Genomic DNA, 22,381 nt, shown 5'->3' with positions numbered 1-22,381 from the left:
AATGATGGTCAGTGCTTGCTCGCTCTAAACAGGCCTCTCATTATAGGACTAGTGAGCGGGTATGTCTGGTGCTGTTGAGCTCAGGTGGACGTGTCCAGATATTAACAGCGCAGGGGGTTCCATTAAGCGCCGCAGAAGCAAGCGCACAGACAGGAAGACATCTCCACAGCATGAGCTGATTTTTTTTTTTTTTCAATCCCGCAGTGCCGTCTGACTGCCTCAGGCAAACACACAGGATCATCATCATTCATTTACTCAGCACATTAGCCCCACTGCCTTCACCCATCCACACTGCAATTCACTCACACTGAGAGAGAGAGAGAGGGAGAGAGGGAGAGGGAGAGAGAGAAGGGGAGGCAAACAGAGAAGAGGGGAAAAGTGAGAAAGACTGAGGGAGAGAGAGAGGAAGAGAGAGGGGCATGGTGAGAGAGAGGAAGACACAGAACGAGAGAGGAACTAGAGGAAGAGTGAGAAAATAAGTGAGAAAGAGGAAGACAGAGACTCCATTTACACCGGGTCACTTGCGCCCCCGTTCACACTTGGTCACTACATGCGTCTTGAGTATCAGGATTATATCTGGATAAGGCAGAACCATTCAAACCACTTCAAGGTAAAGGTGCACATATTTGTCACTGTACTATGTACAGCAAAATGTGTCCTCAGCATTTAACCCATCTGTAGCAGTGAACACACACACTAGTGAGTACACACACCCCCAGAAGAGTGGGCAGCCAACTCCAGCGCCCAGGGAGCAGCGAGGGTAATGGGCCTTGCTCAAGGGCCCAACAGTGGCAGCTTGCCGAGCCTCTCATTATAGGCCGTAGCAGCTTGCCGAGCCCGGGAATCGAACCCACAACCCTGTCATCAATAGCCCGGCGCTCTAACCGCTAAGACACCACTGCCCCTAGAAGGTGGTCTGAGACGCATTTGAGCCACATGTTACAGCAGTGTAAACACACCTGCAATCCCTCCCAGTACAACCCAAACACCAGTAATAATTGCTGTGCAACAAGATTTGCATATTCCGTTCCATCTGACTACCACGTGTAAATGCATGTGGCTACAATCTTACCATCCAGATACTGGTCACATGAAGTGACCAGGTGTAAACAAGGTTCTGAACCTGGGTTGTATCATGGTAAGATTTTACCCGCATGCATTTACACTACCTAGTCAAATGCTTCTCGGGTTAGTCAAACTGAAATGGGATGAAATATGCAAATTTGCTTGTTGCACGGCAATTATTACTGGTGTTTGGATTGTACTGGGTTGGATGTGCTCAGAATGACAGAAATAAGAGATCTAGAGAGACAAAGTGAGAAAGAGACAGAATGAGAGAGTAAGAGAGAGAAATTAGAGAGAGAGAAAATAAACACAAAAAGAGAAGAGAGAGAAAGACAGTAAGAGAGAGGGATGAGACAGACAGAGAAACAGAGAGAGGGGGCAGAGTGAGAGAGGAAGGACGGAAAGAGAGGTCGACAGTAGAGAGGATGGGAGAAACAAAAGAGAGATAGAGGGACAGATGCAGGGTGGAGCGTGGGCTAGGTGGGTTCCAGGTGGGCATGGGCTCTGAGTGGATCTGTACATGTGTTGTTACTGCGACCCACAATTGGGCTTTCCAAATGGGCCCCATAGTTACAGCCCACCCTAATCTCACATGGGTCCTATCTAGGCCCCGTGTGCAGTGCACAACCCAGATGGGGCCCGTGTTTAACCCCTCCTGGTCCCAGCACTGACCCTGGTGGGCATCCATATGAGGAGCCAATGTGAAACCAGAGTACAAAACTTGCTGGTTTCCAGTTGGAGTGAGAGAGAGAGAGAGAGAGAGAGAGAGAGAGAGAGAGAGAGATGAAGGGACAAAGGGAGAGATAGAGAGGGGGATAGGCCAGAGAGAGGAAAGAAAAAGAGGTGGACAAGAGAGAGGGAGAAAGATAGAACAAGAGGACCGAGAGAGGAGGAGGGATAAGAGAGAGACAGGAAAACAGAGGAGTGAGAGGAACAGCAGGAACGAGACAAAAGACAGGACTAACCAGCATCAGCATTAAGCAGCAAGCCAATTTAAGCGATTCACTGATTTTCTTTCTTTGCCACTGACCCTGTCCCCCCATCCACCCCGCTCTCTCCGCCCCCCCCTCGCTCTCCCTGGAGACTAAGGGCCAGGGTACAGTGAGGCATGAGTCACCGAGGACAGGACCTGGAGAAATTATGGGTTTGTGCTTGGTGTTTTCATGCCCTACCTCTGTGCTCTTGATTGTCTGCCCAGAGACTTGATTTGAATACTTCATCATCACGTTTACTGTAGTGTTAACAGCACAGAATCAGTAGCTAGGCGGAGGCGCTGATTGGTACTTTATTTCCTGACCTGCCGAGGTTGGACTCCACTGAGAACCAAATTGACAGAGATTGACAGAAAAATGAGCGGGTGCATCAGACTAATGCCATGAATGGCGAGATAAGAGTTTAATCAGGACGCTCTTCTCAGAGTCTGAGGTGGAGGATGGGGAAAAAAGGCCTATTTTATTTGTTATCCTCAGCAGGAATAGCAGAGGGAACAATCTCTGGTGCCTCAGTGCCTAATTGATTAATTTTAAGTCATTATGTGGTTGGAAAAACTCAGTCATCCAGATGTGTGGGAAATCAATAGTAGTTAAAAGTTGATGACACCAGGTAGATGCTAATGGGTTCTCATGGACGAAGGGGGGACAAAAAAAAAACAACATGACTTGGGTTCAGAATGAGCGAGATATTGAGCTTTGTTCTTACCCTTCCGATGAGAACAGGTTCTGGCCCAGCATACTCCTCGATGACAAAAAACTGGTTCCAGATCCAACTGCGTCTCCGCCTCGACCGGGGTCCTTGCTTTGGACTCCATCCCTTATCCTCATCTTCCTCCATCTCCTGGAACACGAGGCCATGCCCACCTTGGCCAGGCCAGGTATCCACCATCATCCCTCGGCTGCTCGTGCCTCCACCCCATTCCGGGTTTGGGGGCAGCTTCAAAATATGGCTGTTGTCAACAGAATCTGAAGCTTTACTCGGATCCTGGGTTGCACTGAATTCTGGAATTGTCATGTGAACGTCTTGACCTTGCTCCTCTTTTGCGTCGACGGTTCTCTCAGTTTCCACAGAGAGTTCCACAGAGTAGCTCTTTCTAGCATCAGAGACTGTCTGAGAAGGACCATGAGATATTCCATCATGCACACTCACAGAAGTATCGCCGTGGCCGGTAAAAGGACTGCCCTCTGTGCTGGCCACGAGTTCGCTCTGTGGCGTCGAGGCCACGTGGGTGGTATAATGTTTGCCCCTCCAAGAAGCCGTGGCAGCTATACCCCTGGCCTCTGTCTTCTTTTCATCCTCTCTTGAACTTGAAGTGAGTTCACTAATTGGTTTCCAGAGAGTGTGACCCATCTGATCTGGATTAACGTTGGGATTTGTGATGGTGCTGGAGTGTGGCTCGACAATTAGAGTCTTATTATGAATATCAGATTCATGAACATCTGGAGTTATCGCCCTGTCTTTTCTCTTTATTTCAGGTTCCTCCGCTTGGCTGCGATCCATATCAATCAAATCTCTCTTTCTACTGTGACTAATCTTGTTCTGAAAATTCAGACCATTCTGGAGTTGGGAATTCACTATCCGAACAAGACTGTCTTTGGAGATAAGTTTCAAGACACCGTAGCTTCCTGTCAAGTTTATTTTGTGCGGCGAGTCCAACAGAGCTCCTTTTGGAACCCTGCCTTTGCCAAGGATCCCTCTTGACCTTGGAGGGTATTTGAATCTGGTTCTGTTTAGGTGTAAACTGGAGTCCACCTTGTGATGAACTGAAATTCCCTTTTCAATTTGTCCACTTTTAGGGGCACTCTCTGTGCCTTTAGTGCTATTCCTGTTTTTTCTATTCGACTCAAGCACATCTCTGGAGCCATCGACTGCCATGCGTACCCTTTTATTTGGGTCTTCCAACTGAAGAGGAGATTTAGCGCTAAAATCAAGGAGCTCGTCCTGGCTAGAGACCGGTGGGCCTTCATTGCTCTGAGCACTTTTTGAGTGGCTTACTGCCTTGTCGTCCTCTTTGTCAGCACCAATCAGTTCCTTTAGCCGAACCACCGGCATGCCGTTCTTTTCCGAACTCAACGTATCCCGCTGGCTGGCCACCCCAATGTCTCCGTGCAATTGGGAATGAACTGAAACCAGTCCTCTTCTCCTGACAACCTTTGTGACCGACCCTGACCCTAAGAGGCCTTTCCACAGGCAGAGGGATATCAATAGGAGGATCCACCTGTCAGTCATGTTGAGTGATTGGAGGTGTGGCGAACTAGTTGAAGTGACAGCTAATGGAAGGAAACGCTTGCTTTCTGGTTGTCTTCATTTTTTTTCGGCATCTATTTCCCTGCCCCCCTCATGTCTTCACTCCTCCATTACACGTCCTCTGCCAAAGCTTCAGGGCAGGTGTCAGTCACGCAGTTCCTCGTTTATTTTTTTCCTTCCTCTCCCAGTATCTCACTCTCTCAATCCGAGCCTCTTACGGCAGAACGTTTCACTCAGTTTCCCATGGAGGGTTGATCGCCCTGAGAGGAAAGATAAAGATAATTACGTTAAAACTTTAATCATAGCGGCCTGTTAATTAAACATGGAGTGACACAGCAAGGGTAGCAGAACACACAGCCAGCCTGACAGACAGATGCTGATAACTTATGAATAATCACAGCACACTGGAATCCTCATCACCAAGCTCCATAGCTAGTACTGGCATTCTGCTGTTAAGTGGATGCATTTCGCGATTCGATGTTTGCTTCTCCTTGTTTAGTAATTGCATGGTTACATGGTGTTGACAAGTTCTGCGCCGGGTGGTAAGCTTATCTTTCAAAAGCATCATAAATTGTGGGCTGCACTATTTTCAACTGTATTTTTAGAGGCTGTAGCGTTAGTGTAATGAATTGTGCATTGTGTAGGCATGCTCCCTGGCAAGGTGAGAGTGCTGTAGGCTCTTCTGCACTGCTGTGTGTATGTGTGTGTGTGTTCGATTTGAAGGTGAAAAGTTGCCAGGATGAACTGCGACTGTACATTGCTGCACTGCTTGGGCTCGAAAATGTGTGTGTTTGTGAGCTGGACAGAATAAATAATGGCACGGTAAACTGCTTTGTGTGGAAAAGCGGACAGTCATGACTTGCCAGATAACACATGTTACAGTCTAAGAAATCATGCCTCTCTATAACCAGATTTTTTATTGTACACAGATAAGTGTCACTGCTAGGTCGGGAGTGGTCAACTACCCTAAAAATATCCAGCCAAGAGTGGCCTTTTGGCCCAAACTATGGCCAAGACAAACCGCATCAACAGTGCATCAACAGATGGGCCACAGTCTCTAACCACCCACCAGCAAGATGGAGCTACAAGCTATGAGCTTCTGTGCCTGATACCATGATCACGTTCGTGTCGCTACTGTGCTGAGATTTAGTCCACCTCCCAAAGAACATCTGGACCACAGGATACGGTCTGTAACTATATGCCGATCGGATCTATGAGGTAGATGGAGTTCATCTGAGCAATTCTTTTTGCCGTAATTGTATTTGACCCTTCCAACTGATCCAGAACACAGCACAGCACTAGTCTTTAATTTTCCAAAGGTTAGCCATGTTGCTCCACTGAGCACTTAGATCTTCAAGTATGGCTTGGCTTGACCTGCCATTCTTCGAGACCGCATGCAAGACAAGCATCCAGAGTTTTCTTTGTGTTTGCATCTGGATGGTAGAACAAACATTGTGATCCATACCTAGAACCTGTAGAGCCTCGAGTACGAGAGCCTGAGTTGTACCTAGAGCACTTGGATCACTACATGTGACTCGGGTTAACTCACCAAGACAAGCATTCGGTTTTCCATGTGTTGGCACCTGGATGGTGGAATGAACATCCTGTTCTGTACTTAGAGCCTTTAGAGCAAGGGTGGGAAATTCCGGACCTGGAGGACTTGCCTAATTCAACTCATCTGTTAATTGCCAGGTTTAGTAGGTCTGTTAGAGCACAGAAATCAAGTGTTCTGGACTCCGGCCCCCATTGCCCACCCCTGCTTTAGAGACTCAATGAACGGCAAAGTACAGCAATGGTCAAATCCTGACCTGTACCTAGAGCACTTGCATCATTTAGTATGGCTCGGCTTGACCCACCATCCTATGAGTTGTTTGCTGGACAAGCATCCAGTGTTTTCCTCGTGTTGGCACGTCGATGATGGAACGGATATCCTGACCATACCTAGAGCCTATGGAGGCTCAAGTACAGCAAGTGTCAATCCCTGACCTGTACTTAGGGCAACTGAATCATTAAGAACGACTCAGCTCGACCCACTATCCTTCGAGTCGTATGCTAGACAAGCATCCAGCGTTTTCCTAGTGTTGGCACTTTGATGATGAAATTGACATTCTGACCTTACCTACAGCCTTTGGAGGCTCAAGTACAGCAAGGGACAAACCCTGACCTGTACCTAGAGCACTTGGATCATTAAGTATGGCTCAGCTTGACCCACCGCCCTACGAGTTGTTTGCTGGACAAGCATCCAGTGTTTTCCTCGTGTTGGCACCTTGATGTTGGAACAGACATCCTGACCTTACCTACAGCCTTTAGAGGCTCAAGAACGGCAATGGCCAAACCCTGACCTGTACCTAGAGCACGTGGATCATTAAGTATGACTTGGCTTGACCTGATATCATTCAAGTTGTATGCAAGAAAAGCTTCCAGAGTTTTTTCTTGTGTTGGCACGTCGATGATGGAACGGACATCCTGACCATACCTAGAGCCTTTGGAGGCTCAAGTACAGCAAGTGTCAATCCCTGACCTGTACTTAGGGCAACTGAATCATTAAGAACGACTCAGCTTGACCCACTATTCTTCGAGTCGCATGCTAGACAAGCATCCAGCGTTTTCCTAGTGTTGGCACCAATGAAATGGACATTCTGACATTACCTACAGCCTTTGGAGGCTCAAGTACAGCAAGGGACAAACCCTGACCTGTACCTAGAGCACTTGGATCATTAAAAATTACTCACATTAAGAGCTTGACCCACTATCCTTTAAGTAGTATGCTAGACAAGCATCCGGCTTGTGTGTTTGCACCTAGATGGTGCAATTAACTTCCCCCTGGGTGTCCAAACAATTTGCTCCTTTGCTGTCTTCAAACCTAGAATGTTAAGTGTTCTTTTACGAGTCTTGCACTTATATAAAATACTGTTTCTATGCATCAGATATTGTGCACTGACTCTTGTCTGGCAGTATCTTAGCTTAAGGGTATTTCTGGAGCCTAGCCTGTTTACACCAGCTAGGGATATTTTCTGGGTGGATAACAAAGCACTTTTGGAAGTCGTGCTGGATAAGAATGTGAGCCCACATTACTGGCCTTTTCATGTTTCAGAGGTCAGTGCAGATATTTAAACAAAACATGAGGTTAACGTCCTGTTCCTAATAACTACCAGCACATCTTACCGACTTTCCATAACAGTGAGGAAAGCTGCGTTTTTGGGGAAAAGTGCTTTGCTTAGTGGGGTTGTTTGTACAGTGCACTCTGTTGTGGGTTGTGTATTTGCAGTATGTTCCTGTGGGCATCGTGTCCTCTGTTGTGCTGTATGACACTCGAGAACTGTTGTGGGGCGCTGAGACCCTGTCAGTGCATTCACCGAGGCATGACTGAGATGTGAACATCCCCACAGGATCTCCCCTCCACCCCTTCTGCTCCCCTCTCTTCGCTCCCCTCCACCCTCCACCTCCCTTTCCTCGCTCGCTTGCTTGCTTGTCCGCACACTTTCCCACTTTCGTTTTCAATCACAATCTCTCCTCACGTTCCTAAAAAGCCGCCCTCAGTCCTTCCTCTCATTCTCTCTCTCTCTCTCTCTCTCTTTTTTTCTCTTTCACCACCTCTCCCACTCACCACCTGTCCCTCTCTGTCTCGCCATCTTTTATTCTATTCTATTCCTTTGCACACCCTCCCCCCCACACCCCACCACCAGCACCACAGACACCACCCATCTATTTCTCTCTCTCGCTATTGTTTTAATATGCCGTCCTATCTCTCCTTTCCCTTTGCTATCTGCGGCTACCTCTGTGTCAATCACGCTTCTGCCTTAACCTCCCTCACCCTCCGTACTCTGTCTCGCCTCAATCAATCAGCCAATCTTCTCGGACGCCCCAGTGACATTGGGATTGACGGCTTGTCTAGCGCCCTCATCTGTGCCGAAACCCGACTCACGGCGGGGTGTTTTTTACAGCAAGTCAAAGATGCATGGATTTCCAAAGACAAAACAACAACAAATTAGTACTTCAAACTCTGAAGGACCTTCTGATGGCACTCAGCAATCTAAAGGACTTGCTGTATAATAAGTCTGAAAGCGACAAATCGGCCAAAGATGACATTTGTCTCAGGCGTACAGATGTAGCTGATCATTTAACATCAGACATCATCATGTTTAGCTTCCAACATAGTAGAAGCTACAGGGATACATGGAAGTCAGTATCTATGGGAATAATTGCTGAGCAAAGCAATGGTGAGGTCCCTCAGAACAAGAGGAAGAAACCTTAAAAAGAACCAAGACTGGGAAATGGGAAACACCTCCTCCACTGAATGACACTGGATAGCAAAACAAATATATCTGTAATAGCATGATGTCACGCTTCCATCACTCCTACATACGAAGCCAGCCACTGCCTCTTTTCGAACTGCTGGGCAGCCGGCACGCTTTGAAGGAAGCGCCAGGTCCACCAAAATCGCTTTAAGAGTGATGAGGGGGAGAGAGCGCCATCTATCCACCCGAAGAAAGCATGGTCAGTTGTGCTCTCTCTGACTCTGGTCGCCGATGGCAAACTGGCACGGCTTGGGATTCGAACTCGGTACCTCTGAGGCACAGTGGCAGCACATCCAGACCGCTGAGTCAACTTGAGTCAACTTACTGGTATAAACACTAATGGTCATTGTTCAAAATAACCACATTGTGCATTCTCACGGAGTATCCTGTCCCGTGGTGATGCATGAATTCTGTGTCAGGTTGACGTTACTTAGGTATAATCTCCATGAGACCAGTGCTACCCCAGAGGGGGCACTTAGTAGCGAAGAAGCAGCTTGTGGAACCCAAGATGACCTACAAGCTTTACTCCTGAGACAAGGTTGAGCTTTACCCTCATGTAAAACACAATTACTCCACACCATGACCAAGAAGGCACTTGTACAGTCTGCAAGCAACAGCTCTGGGGCTCAAGCCCCTCTGGGGTCTATCTGTGCACATGCCTGAACAACTGAATAATAAGCTGCTCCACGGACTCATAGGACAATGGTACAAGATTAAAAAGGCTCACCAGGGAGCAGTCTCTCTTTCACATGCATGCAAGCATGTTATTGCAGATGCTTTCTACAGCCAAGTTTCATGGATACAAGCCGGAAATGTAACCATCCAGAATGGCCACCTTCAGCACCCGCAGCACGCTTCCAGCTCTGAATACCTATTAGAGCGCAATCACACCCGGTGGTTTGGTCCGTGGCCGCTTTATTGGCAGAACATGCTGGTGGGTGGACTGCCTGGCTGTCATGGGCACCTGGTTAACTGGCTGGGGGCACGTACCGAGCCAGCGTGCTGACACTGTCAAAGCCACCGTAGGAGTGTACCCATGCCCGGTTGTGTGTGTAGGTGTGTGTGTGTGTGTACGTGACAGTGTTTGACACTGCTTTCAGTGTGCGCTTTCCCTCAGGCTGTTAAGGGGAATCAGTACAGGCCCTGTTCAGGGTGAAAGTGTATAAGAGTATGCTGTTAGAAGAGGCTCGCTAGTACAGATAGGTCCCTGTTTCACTGGTTGTGTGTGTGTCTGTGTGTAAGTTCCTTACGTGCAAAGTTGGGTTTGGTCATTATTTGTCAAATGTTTGTCAGGCTTGGGTTGGATTCAAATTACATGTTCAACAGATTTTGTTATGTGTAGAACAGTCATGAGTAACAGACTTTGGACCGCCTTTATCCCTGCTTTATTCCTTCTGCCTTCTTCTATCACCGCAAACATTTTATTACCTTCATTTTGAATAACTGATCATTTGGCAGTTTATTTTTTATGTTGTTTATTATTCTTGTGGTTGTTATTGTCGCTACATGGTAACGTAACATTACCTTTTTTATTAGAAACGCCATGTTTTATTACAAAGCTAATGTTGTCAGTATACAGTCAGATTTGGACAGAATCTTGATAAGCTACAGTTGAGTTTAAACAGCATTTTGACAAGTTATCAGGTCTGAATAGAATTTGGCTTTTGAATAGAATTTAGTTGGAGTACAGTCAAGTTTATGCAGAGTTTTGTTGAACTACTGTCAGGTTTGCACAGATTTGCTGGGTTACAGTTGGGTTTGGATAGAATTCTGTGTGACAAAAGTCAGGGTATAAGAGAATTGTGTTGAGCTGAGGTTCGGTTTGGGTAGAACTTTGTTGGGCTATAGATGGGTTTGGAAAGAATTCTCTACAGTTGAGAATTTCGCAGTGCTACTGTCAGGTTTTGACAGAATTCTGTTGGCTTACAACTAGGTTTGGATAGCATTATATTGGAGTACAGTCTAGTTTGGATTGAATATTTTTGGAATACTGTCGGTTTTGAATAGAATTTTGTTGGGAGTACTGCTGGGTTTGATCAAATCTTGTTGGGGTAAAGTTAGGTTTAGATCAAATTTTGTTGGGGTAAAGTTAGGTTTGGATAGAATCTTGTTGGGAGTACCGCTAGGTGTGATGGAATCTTATTGGGGGTAAAGTTAGGTTTAGATAAAATTTTGTAGGGGTAAAGTTGGGTTTGAAAAAAACCCAAAAGTTAGGTTTAGATCAAATCTTGTTGGGGTAAAGTTAAGTCTGGATAGAATCTTGTTGGGGTAAAGTTAGGTTTGAATAGAATTTTGTTGGGGTAAAGTTAGGTTTGGATAGAATCTTGTTGGGGTAAAGTTAGTTTTAGATCAAATCTTGTTGGGGTAAAGTTAGGTTTAGATCAAATCTTGTTGGGGTAAAGTTAGATTTAGATAAAATTTTGTAGGGGTAAAGTTGGGTTTGAAAAAAAAACATTGTTAGGGTTAAGTTATAGTTGGATAGGGTAAAGTTGGGTTTGGACAAAATTTCATTGGGGTACATTTGGGATTAGACAGAATTTTGTTGGAATATTGGTAGGTTTGTTGTAATCTTGTTAGGGTACAGTTGGCTTTGGACAGCATTCTGTTGGGGATTGGATCAGATTTTGTGAGAGTACAGTTGGAATTTTGTTGGGATACAATTGGCTTTAGACAGAATTATGTTGGGTTCCAACTAGGTTTGGACTGAATGTTGGGGTACAGTTGGGTTTGGAAAGAATTTTTGTGGGGTACAGATGGGGTTGGATTACAACAGATAACACCACCACCTACCATTGCGTTACAACAACACCATGTGGGAGACCAGGGTTCAATTCCCGGTCTGGGTGACTATGCTGCGCTACACCAATAAGAGTCCTTGGGCAAGACTCCTAACACTACATTGGCCCACCTCTGTAATACGAGTAACCTTGTAAGTCGCTCTGGATAAGAGCGTCTGCTAAATGCCGTAAATGTAAATGTAAATTACATTTTTGTGGAGTACAGTTTGGTTTGGATAGAATTGTGTTAAGGTACAGTCAGAATCTGACTGGAGTACAATTTTTGAATTGTTGGGAATAAGTCAGGTTTGAATAAAACTCTGCAGACTCCTGGGCAGAATATCATTATTCATATCTTTATTGTGGTTCAGATCAGAATTCCATCAAACCTGGTTGCAGCTTTTGCATGTAAGTGAGTGGACATAGGAATGTCTGATTGCTTTCGAACATTTCCCTCTGCTTCCTGCTGCGTCCCATGCACCCTCCGGACATGTAGGAGTGTCTCACTGAACTGATTAATTGAGGCCATAAATATCTTAATTAATTTTTCCCTTCTCAGAGCCCAGAACTCAAACGATCTCTTGGTTCGTTAGTATTGGAGGCAGATTCCCTGCCATCGATTGCTGAGAGTGCCGCGCAGTGCAGCGAAGGCTGTCACCAACTTAACGAGACCGAAAATTTTAATCACGATCCGTCTCCACAGCTTCTCTCGAGCTGTCCATCTCCTTCTTCATGCATAAAACAGTTTTGTACAAAGAATTATCTCTGGAAAAAAAAAATCTTCCTTGCTCAAAAACAGCTCTTTTTTCCCCCTTTTATCATGGAAAAGGAACTATCTGTGTAAACAACGTGAAAGCAGGCTCCAAACTCCGAAAATATAACACTCCCCATTTAAACACACATATGCACATCCTCTCCATTCCGCATGACATACAAAAGACATGCACACACCAGTGAGCATTTTCATTCTAGGAAACTTTCTCCCACACGCGGTGCAGATGGGTAAATAAACCTCTCTTTGTTATTCTTTCACCTTTTCCCTTTGCAAATGCTCCTGGGAAGGCCTTTCCTGGACTAACTGAGGAGAGAGAGAGGGAGAGAGAGAGGAGAAGAAGAAGAAGAAGAAGAAAGCTCACTCTCTCTTCTCTTTATTACCATGCCAGAGGGGAAAAAAAAGAGAGCAATTCTTCCGACAAATATGCACAAAGTAAAAAGCGGCACAAAGTGAATGCACTCCCCGCTGCGAGTGCAGAAATGACTTTGGAAGGCACGGCCCTTTCCACCCCACAAAGGCATTAAGGCAAGACAAGAGATCTAACAGCAACAGAGCCGGGCTTTCGATGGGGAGGGGGATGATGTACAAACTCTAAGGGACACCACGGTCTCAGCCGGTGTGTTTCTTGTTTTGTTTTGTTTTGTTTTTTTTTTTGCTTTTTTGGGTGTGTAAAGATGTCTAAGTTGAGAGATTTCATCCTCCCACGATCCTACTTCACCCGAGGTGAAATTTCTAAAGCTGCGATTCATATTCAGCAGCTATGCTAGCGCTACGTCCCTGCGCTTTCTCGGAACACCCCAGGGTTCTCTCAGGACACGAGAAACAAACAAGCACAAAGGCAACAAAGGCACAAACGGAGAGAGAATGAGAAAGGGAGAACGAGACAGATAGTGAGAGAGCAGGCCTATAATCCTGACGAATTCCTCGTTTCGCTAAGTGCCGCGGCTAAGTCCACTTCAGGGCGGCTCCCGTCGGACAGCTTAAAGTCAAACAAAAAAAGAGAGAAAAAGATCGTTTTGACACAAAAGACAGTGCTTGGCTTAAAACCATGTATCAAACCGGTCACAGAGCCCTGCAGCTCAGGACAAGACTGTGTGTGTGTGGGGGGGGGGGGGCTGGGGGGCATGAAAGAGCCGACCCGTGATCAGGAGATGAAGCGGGACAAGAGCAAAAAGAGATAAACAAATCCCCATCGCGCACATAAATCAGGGGGCTTCTGTTCCAAAACAGTCTCCCAGAGACAATCTGCCTCCCACACGGCACAGCCTGCTGGAGAAAGGCCGTCATCTCAACTAATCTGATTGCCAAAGTGATCCGGAGTGGGGTATACAGTAAGACAAATGCGCAAGTGCCCTCACGTTGACCCCATTAATATATGGACCTCATTAACATAACTTAATCAGCTGGCTTCCTTTTTCGCCCATTAATAATTCATTAAAGGCTGTGGAAGACTAAATGCTAGGGTTCGCAGAGAAACAAAGCATCTGCGCCAGTGGGATGAGATAAAGAGTGCAAACTCTTTTGGGAAATGCCCAGACTTTAGCCTGCTCTGTCACACTTGATGCAGCTCCCTAGCATCAGGACTTCATGGAGTTCAAACTTCAAATTATACGAAAAAAGTTCAGGGAATAAATTACAACAATTTTCGATGGCTGTGGAAGGAAACACATTGTATTGTATTGCATTTTATCAGTGTACTGTGACTAGCATGCTAGCTTGTGGCTAATGTGCTGGCCTGGTGTTAAATTATTCGCTTGTGGCTACAGCCTGAGCTAGAAAGTTTGATGAAAGTTCATGAATGAAAGTTTTACTCCAATGTTAGCCTCAATGATTACATTTACATTAACTTTCAAGGCATTTAGTAAACGCTCTTATCCAGAGCGACTTGCAAAACTGCTCCCTGTTTACTTAGCTAGTGTGTTTTGGCTAGAATCCAAAAGATGCTATTGGACAAGGTGGGTCCTCCAACTGTGTTTGAAGACAACTGTCTTTTGGACACCCAAGGGAAGTTTGTTCCACCACTTCCGTGCCAGGACAGAAATAAGGACACAGTTTTCTCAAACCACATAAAGTTATTAAGCAGTAGCAAATAGACTAAATCTATAATAGCCTATATGCTTATCTAGAACTATCTAGACTTCAGCCATCTCATCAATTTTATCTGACAAAATTTCTCAGCTATTTTTTTTTATTAGGGATATCCCGATCTGATCCAATGGATTTGCCTATTCACGTATATCTGAATGGATTAGGTGTTGGCTATTTAATCCTAATGCAGTTTCGATACAGTCTTTGTTTTTTAAACCACCATCCAGTGATCCAGTGTGCTCAAAGCGCCATTAACAGACATTACTGCCCAGCCGGCAGCAGCAGTGCGGACATAATATCTGAACCTTTATAAAGCTATTTCTGAAACGCTCTGTTTTACCAGCGGGAGAACCGCTCGCCTTTCTCAGAAGACAGTGGAGGCTAACACTAATGCTAACATACATGCTAGCTATAGAAACCCAAATCGCCCAAACCAGTTATTTCACACAAGTGGACCAACTATACCACTACACACACACACACACACACACACACACACACACACACACACACACACACACACACACAGAAAGTGAGTTGACTGCAGTGTTGTAAAGGAACTGGGAGCTGACTGGATTTCATAGTGAAATCCCACCCTGACTGTAGGGGGAGCCCAGGAGCAAGAAATACCAACTTTCACATAATGCTGCATTAATTTAAAAAGATTTATTTAAAAATAAAGAAAAAAAGTATTTTGTTTTTGTTTTTCTTTGCTTTTTTTTGTTTTCTTTTTTACTGAGTAACAAGTCTAAGAGTAACAGTTTTAGCGTTTTAGCATGAAAGTAGCAAATCCTCTAGCATCCATGCTAGTGCATCTGGAATAGTATCTATCCATCCAGGGCATTCTAATGATTTCAGGACCAGCTTTTGCTGGTGGCTGGTTTTAGATGGACTGAGCTGGTCTTTGATGGTCAAAGTGGTTAAAAAGCTGGTCATTCAGGCATAAACCTACCCCATGCTGATAAGTTAGCTGGTTAGCTGGATGTCCAGCATTTATGTTTTCATTGCATTTAATGGTTAAGCTCTTTGACCAGCATGACCAAGCTGATTGTCAAGCTGGTTACACTGGTTGACTAGTTTAGTAAAGCTGGTTAGTTTGGTCAAACTGGTCATACTGGTGAACTCACATGGCGATGTTGTTCATGCAGGTAGGCCGGACAACCCATCAAACTACAGAAAAACAAAACATGCTGACCAAGAGCTAAGCTGATCAACCAGCAACACCAGCTTGAGTTAGCCAGTCATGCAGTGCAGAGCAAGGTTTACTCCATGGCCAGGGCTGAGAATCACTAATACAGATGAGTGAAAATCATAATTATTATGGGGGAGGTGGGGGTGGGGGGCTAAACAGGAGTGCAGCGTTGAATATTACCATTTCAGCTGGCACGTCAAAGCAAGAGCCTGGCCAGCAAGGACAGCCTGCCATTACTAGTCGCTTTTAGTAGGGATGGATCTAGGACGGATGGAAGTCGGCAAAAGTGTCTCACAGGCAGCAAGCTGCCCAAGAGGTGGTGGCGCGAGTGCGGAGACATTTGCAGAAATTACACCTGATGCCCATCAAGAGCGCCTTTCTTCTCCTTCCGCATCAGCGGCTCTCGACATCAAAAAGCTATCTGATCCTTTCAAAACAGCGGCTGACATTTTCCAGAGCGGCCCCCGGAATCTCGGACTGTATAAAGCCCCTAGCACAGTGTGTGTGTGAAGCTACGTGGTTGAATGTGTCATTTATGCCCATATATTTTTACAAGGACTAAAATTCCCAAGCATGTTGTACAACGACATGTTTGAAGTAGACTACTAGCAGGTATCGAATTGAGGCGTGTTGAGGGTAGGTGTACCCCCATAAGAGAGACAAAATTGAACTAGGGAGAATCCAGTGTTGCTTCTTTAAATGTAATTTGATTTCTGTACTGAGCTTTCATTGCGTTCAACATTAGATTCCTCCCCCTGGATGAGCCCATATATTTCATTCTAGGCCTCAAGTGCACTAAATGTCTAAAAGTTTGTGGACACCTCTTCTAATGAGTACATTCAGGTACTTTAAAGTCCACCAATTGCAAACAAGTGTCCAAAAGCACTTGCATAGCTTGCATAATCTCCACAGACTCCATAGACTATGGTCTATGCAATTGGACAATATTGAGAAGTCGCACGCAAACCGAAAGTCACTAGTCTCAATTCTAAGCGTGGGCTATAGGGGTACAAAGCCTCCCACCACTGGGCTGCAGAGCTGCGAAACCATGTTCCATCTAGTGCCGTTGGGATGAGCTGGAGTGGTGTTCAAGATTTAGAACTACCCTGCCGAAAGATAGAAGGCTGCTTGACCAAGCTAGTTCACCAGTATAACCAGCTCAACTAAAATGGTTGACCTGCTTGATTGAACTAGTCAACCAGCAGGGCCAGCTTGACAGCCAGCTTGGTCAAGCTGGTCACCCTGTAGATTCAAACGAAAACATCCACTTATTCTGGTTAACCAGCTATCTCACAAGCATAGGGTATCTTTTCACCTGGATGACTAGTTCTGCAACCACCATAACCATCAAAGACCAGCATGAGCTGGATTTTCTAACAGGGTGGAAAAACTCAACGCCGGCGCCTGGCTTCAGTAATGCTCTCACGGCTGAGTGCAATCCTTAGAGCAACGTTTCCCAAAGAGTAGAGACAGATACTACAGCGAAAGTGTTTTAATACTCTTGATTTTGGATGAGCAGGAGTCCACAAACTTTTGGCCACACAGTGTCTCAAGTGTCGAGTCCTCGAGCCAACGTCAAAACACGTTAAAGTCTTGAGGGAATATCGCTCGGAAGAATGCCGTTCCATCCCTCCAGCACAGTCGTAGAGGTACAGGGTTTTTGTGATGACAGCAATGATATTTTGCGTTATTACTGTAAATTAGGGGAACGGGGGGGAAAGACGTTCCCTCCAGGGTGAGATGTCCCACCTTCTTATTTTCTCTCCAGATTAAATGGTTGCCTCAAACCTTCAAAACAAAAGACGCCCCTTGGCACATTTCACCAATAATTTAAAAGTGTCTGGGAACAAAGCGTAGAATATTACAAAAAATTATGATATTAAGATACAGAATCATTTTAAATCAAGCAAAAATCAGATAAAGCGTTGCTTCAAAACTAAACGGCTGATCTGACCTGTCTAGGAACTGCATAATATGCATGTTTGGTGCTGTGCAACCACTAGGTGCATTGTGTCTTCTACATGTGCTTTCCGATCCTCACATTTTTCTAAATGGTGGTAAGAGGGAGGTCACAGGGGTCGCAACGTCTATAACACAATTTTTATTTGCTCTATCCAAAACCATTAGTGAACCTACAACTGCCACTTGTCTTCTGAGATTTATATGTAATGTTGATGATAGTATTTTCTTTGGTGGCTATTTTTTGCCTATAGATATATGGGGTTCAGGTCTGGCCATGACAAGGTCTTGATCTGATTGTCCTTCATCCACACCTTGATTAACCTAGCTGTGTGACCTGGATCATTGTCCTGCTAGAAAAAACAAACAAACAAAAAAAAAAAACAGTACTTAGACTTGGGGAATATTGCCAGAGCAGAAGGAAGCAAGTTTTCTTCCAGAATAACCTTGTATGTGGCTTCATTCAAGCGTCTTTCGCGAAGACGAATCTGGCCAATTCCAGCCTTGTTTAAGCATCTCCAGATCATCACCGATCCTCCACCAAATTTCACAGTGGGTGCAAGACACTGTGGCTTATTCCTCTTCAGGTCTCCATATAACCATCAGATGACAAGGTGTTGGGCAAAGCTGAAAACTGGACTCATCAGAGAAGATGACCTTATTCCAGTCCTCTATGGTCCAATCCTTATGGTCTTTGGCAAACTTCAGCCTGGCTCTTCTTTGCTTCTCATTGCTGAAGGGCTTTTTCTGGCTTTACATGACTTGAGCCCTGTCTCTAGGAGCCTTTTTCGGACTGTTCTTTCCATGCACTTCACCCCAGCTGCCATTTCCTATTTTTTTTTGTAGGTCACTTGATGTCATCCTGCAGTTGCTGACTGACATTCGAATAAGTTGGAATGGAATGGCTGTCATACTTGTAGAGATGCTGATTTTACTTTGCACTGATCTCTCTCTGTATATATATGCACCGAACAGTCACAGTAAGCAGGTCAAAGTATACACAATCGCACAGACAATACACTGTATGCACTATTTGGCTAAATACGGTACTTTTGCGAACCTTAAGATGTAAGCCACTGGATTTGGGAACTGTAGTGGTTTAGGAGTACTTTCAAGCTAACTGTAGTCTTGTTTGCCACCCCCCACCTCACATGGTGCCAATACATTCTACTTCAGAGGAAGTCCTATTCTTTTGGCAACATTCCTCCACATGTATTGCAGGTATAACCCCCCTTGGCTGCATGGACTGCATTAGGTGACGGAAGGTCTTCATTATGGAGGTTAACTGCTCCACAGTGGTGTGTCGATTGCTGCATACCATTCGCTGGACTTTGCCATCAATGGACCATGGGGCACCACTGAGGAACGCACTCAGGCAAGAAGCCCATGCTTGGTCTCTAGAACATCTCACGAAGTTAGCGGTTTCCAGGACGCTACCACCCTTTAACACACCACAGTGAAGCAGTGAACCTCTATAATGAACCCCTTCCATCACCTAATGCAGTCTATACCACGGAATCTCTTTAGTGTCATCCCAGCCAAGGGTGGTTATTCCGAACTCTCCAGAAAGTCCAGTCTTTGAAGATTGTGAGATATATAGTCTAGCATCCAGGTACTTTTCTGATGCAATCTCAGACACACTAATCATTGTGAAGGACCGTTTCAGAAGCAGGCATGCTAATAACGCATTATTTGATGTTTCTGACAAGAAACCACCTTCTTTCATGGAATGAAAGCACATTTCCTCTAAAGTTCCCTGCAAAAACACTCTCTAGTCTTTTTCATAAGAGGGAGGGAAATCTGTCAAGTAAAAATGGGCATCCGCACCTCGGCCTCTCTCGCTTTACCTTTCAAGGGCGGACCTGCAGAGCGGAGGCTCAGCCGGACAAGCCGAAGATATTTTCGAGCTGAATGAACCCGAATCGCCCAGGGTTGGGGATGGAATTTGAATATTTTCCAGCGCTAAAAGCCTCGAGAACAGACGAAGCCTCAATCAGACGGCTTGAAAGAGACAGAATAATGACACCTAATAATTCCCTTTAAAATCGCTCGAGTCAATTTGTGGTTTAAGCAAACTCTTTCATCATATTAAAGTCTTCACAGTTCTTATCTCCGCAGGCTCTGAAGTAGGAGGGGGGGGGAAAGGAGTGTTTCTGCAGGGCATGTCCTCTGTAACAGACATAGATCAATAGGCTTTAGCTGTGTCTGTTTCTTGGTTAGTCTCACTTTCTCTCCTCAAAGCAAATTGATTGTCTGGTCGTCTGATGTGAACCCCGTCCAATTCGCCTGTTTGTCCCACCCAGCCCCCCCCTCTCTCTTTTCTCTCCCTCCCCATATCAAGCCTTTCCATATCAACCGTTTCAGCTATGCCACGCGCCTTAGGTTCATAACATGCTGCTTGGAACCCACCATGGCTGGAGGTGCCGTTTGTGCTAACAGGCTGCAGTAGAGCGCTATGCTAATCAGCTCAAAAGTCTGGTTTGGTTGTGTGTGTGTGTGTGGGGCCGGAGGGCCCCCTCTGTGACTGTGTTGCTAAATTTTGCTCTTTCCCATTGACCTCAAAACCCCTCCGTGTGCCACACAAGCAGCAAAGTTATGCACACTACTGTAGCAAGGGTATTAGCATTGCGCTCTTCACGCGCTAAGATCCGTGCTGCGGCAGCGTTTTGCAAGCTACGTCACAGTAAAAAGGTGTGAGGCCTCGTGACTTCAGGTCTGCAGCCAGTAAGACCTGCGGTTGTTTATGCATCAGGATGGGGCTTATTCTAGGTTGAATAAAACGTCCCTTTTTATTCCGGACATGTCCTATTTTTGGGATCTAAAAGCTGTTCGGCCGAGATTTCTAAAGCCGGCCTTACACCAAACAACTTTTCAAGTGATTTCCTCCACCGTCCCAGATGAAGTCTTGCCAGAGTCATCTCGATCGTTTGGTATAACTTGGTCGGGATAGCTGTATTAGCTCATACTTTTTCTCGTCTTGGCAGTCCGATAAAATTGAATGTTTTAAATATCAATCACCAGTTTGTGATTTTTGTGATCAAGATAATGACAGATGTCCTGATCAAGTTACTTTGCCCCCTCCCAAACGAATCCAAGTCTCTAAAAACTGAGTATCAGTCAATACTGACCACCAATCAGTGTCTGCAAATACTTTAACTTCAACCACAGTCATCTTTAGGAAGTGATGTTCTGGCCATGTTTTCATAATTTCACCATGTACACTGCAATGTACTGCATGTGAAACATGATGACATTGTACAAGGTGCCTAATTATCCAACCATAAAAATAGATCTGAGACCTGTGTGTTGTATTTCTGAGCTGATATAATGATCAATATGAGCTGATTTGCATAGTATGTGCTAAACAGCAACTGGATTTCAAGAACAGTAGACATATCAGGGCTCATTTACGCTCAGTGTTAAATACATATATGAATACGGAATTCATTTAATCCATATTTGTGCACATTCTCTGAAAGCTTTCGGATCGGAGCGAACAGAGCAGTACCAATGAAAACCACTGGAGGCAGTGTAGCCAACAGTTCAAGCCTTTTGAGTGTATAATCACGACCTCCTCCACCATCCATGTTTGCTGTGGTCAGAAACTTTTGACTCTGCCCTCTAGTGGATGCATTGCCTAACATCCACAGCATCCAGTAAGTACAAATAGTTCGGACGAATCGTAGACACTGTTCTCCGAGGTCCCCAGCTTCTTCTCCATGAGTTTCCACCAGCATTTTGTCCTATTCTCAACAGTGTGGTGCTAAATATGGAAGAGAGGATCATGAGAAATACATGTATAGTGTTTCTTTCGGCTATTAGCCTTCCTTGTACACGCTCACATGCGACAAAACAAGGATCCTTAAACACACCCACAAGAGGCAAACTCAGGGCGATGTAGGTGACTTGTCGTCTGCTAGCGTGAACGCAGGGCAAGGAGTTTTAAGGCCTCTGCCCTCCTCGCTGTATGCCTTGCGGTGAGCTGTGCTGAACTTCTCTTTAACCTGTTGAGAGATTCCGTCATGAGTTCAGCTAGAGGGCCAAGTGTACACTTTTCATTGATTACCATTCAGTGCAGTGACTGATTAGTGCTTCAGCTACTGATTGCTATTTCTGCTTCCCATGCTATTGTAAGAGCCATCGAGTCTTGCACATATCCACATGATGTTTGTATCGACTCAAAAAGCTTAGGCCTAATCTTACAATAGTCTCTGTCGATCCTTAAAGGCTAAGGACAGATTTAACAGCTCTAATAGGTCGATAGCATGGTAGAAACGTTGCTATATATGAAAGCTGACTTGTTGGGGGAGCATATCTTTAGCATTTGCCCACAGTTGTATACTCACAGGGTCCTATGCCCTCACAGTTGGTATGCTGTGTTCCTGGCAACTGGATGTAGGCAACCCTGTATTGAGTGATATCATAAACAAGCGTCATTTCATACACCAACAGAAGCTAAAAGTCTGCCCAAAGAGCAAGTGCAAGTGCAAGGAGTTCTTGGGAAATTTGATGTTCCAAGCAAGTTGGACATTCAAATGGATTTTTCTTACATGGAAGTCGATAATTAAAGTGATGTTTCCAGGGTTTAGAGCTATTTATACAGAGCCTACCTCAATATGATACATTTGAGGAACCTATGACAGCTTATTTAAAAGACTTTTAAGGCTAAACACAGCAGCTGCTTCAGGAGAATGTGGAAACAAGCGTAAAAAGGGCTAAAAGCTAAGGAAAAAGCTGAGGAACCACATCGCAGCACAAGGAAGCCAGGGGAGCAGCTAAACACTACACTGGCCAAAGAAGGGCTGGCAGGCTGTGTGGCAAGCAAGTGCTAGGCTACAAACTAACAGCTAACCGCTAACAGCTGAACTTAGCTAACCAGAAATAATTACAAATATATTTCCAATGTTCTTGTTACAGTAGTAGGCTAGGCTATACGGCTCCTGTGAGCCACTGCGGTGCTGTAAACCAGCTAATAAAAACGATGCTC

At 45.2% G+C, this 22,381-nt stretch overlaps 1 protein-coding gene across 5 annotated transcripts in view; it reads right to left on the bottom strand.

Annotated features, from left to right (window-relative positions):
- cdh24b (cadherin 24, type 2b) overlaps positions 1–22,381 on the bottom strand; it is a 248,342-nt gene that overhangs the window by 148,704 nt on the left and 77,257 nt on the right. For all 5 annotated transcript variants that reach the window (XM_072688280.1, XM_072688282.1, XM_072688285.1 and 2 more), the window contains one exon: positions 2,764–4,565. In XM_072688280.1, coding sequence (XP_072544381.1) covers positions 2,764–4,287 — 1,524 coding nt within the window. In that variant the 5' untranslated portion in view covers positions 4,288–4,565. The remainder of the gene's footprint in view (positions 1–2,763; positions 4,566–22,381) is intronic.

This window comes from Salminus brasiliensis, chromosome 9 (genome assembly GCF_030463535.1).
Source record: "Salminus brasiliensis chromosome 9, fSalBra1.hap2, whole genome shotgun sequence".
Taxonomy (NCBI): Eukaryota; Metazoa; Chordata; class Actinopteri; order Characiformes; family Bryconidae; genus Salminus; species Salminus brasiliensis.
The sequence above is the reverse complement of the archived record's forward strand: the minus strand, read 5'-3'. Positions and strand labels throughout refer to the sequence as shown.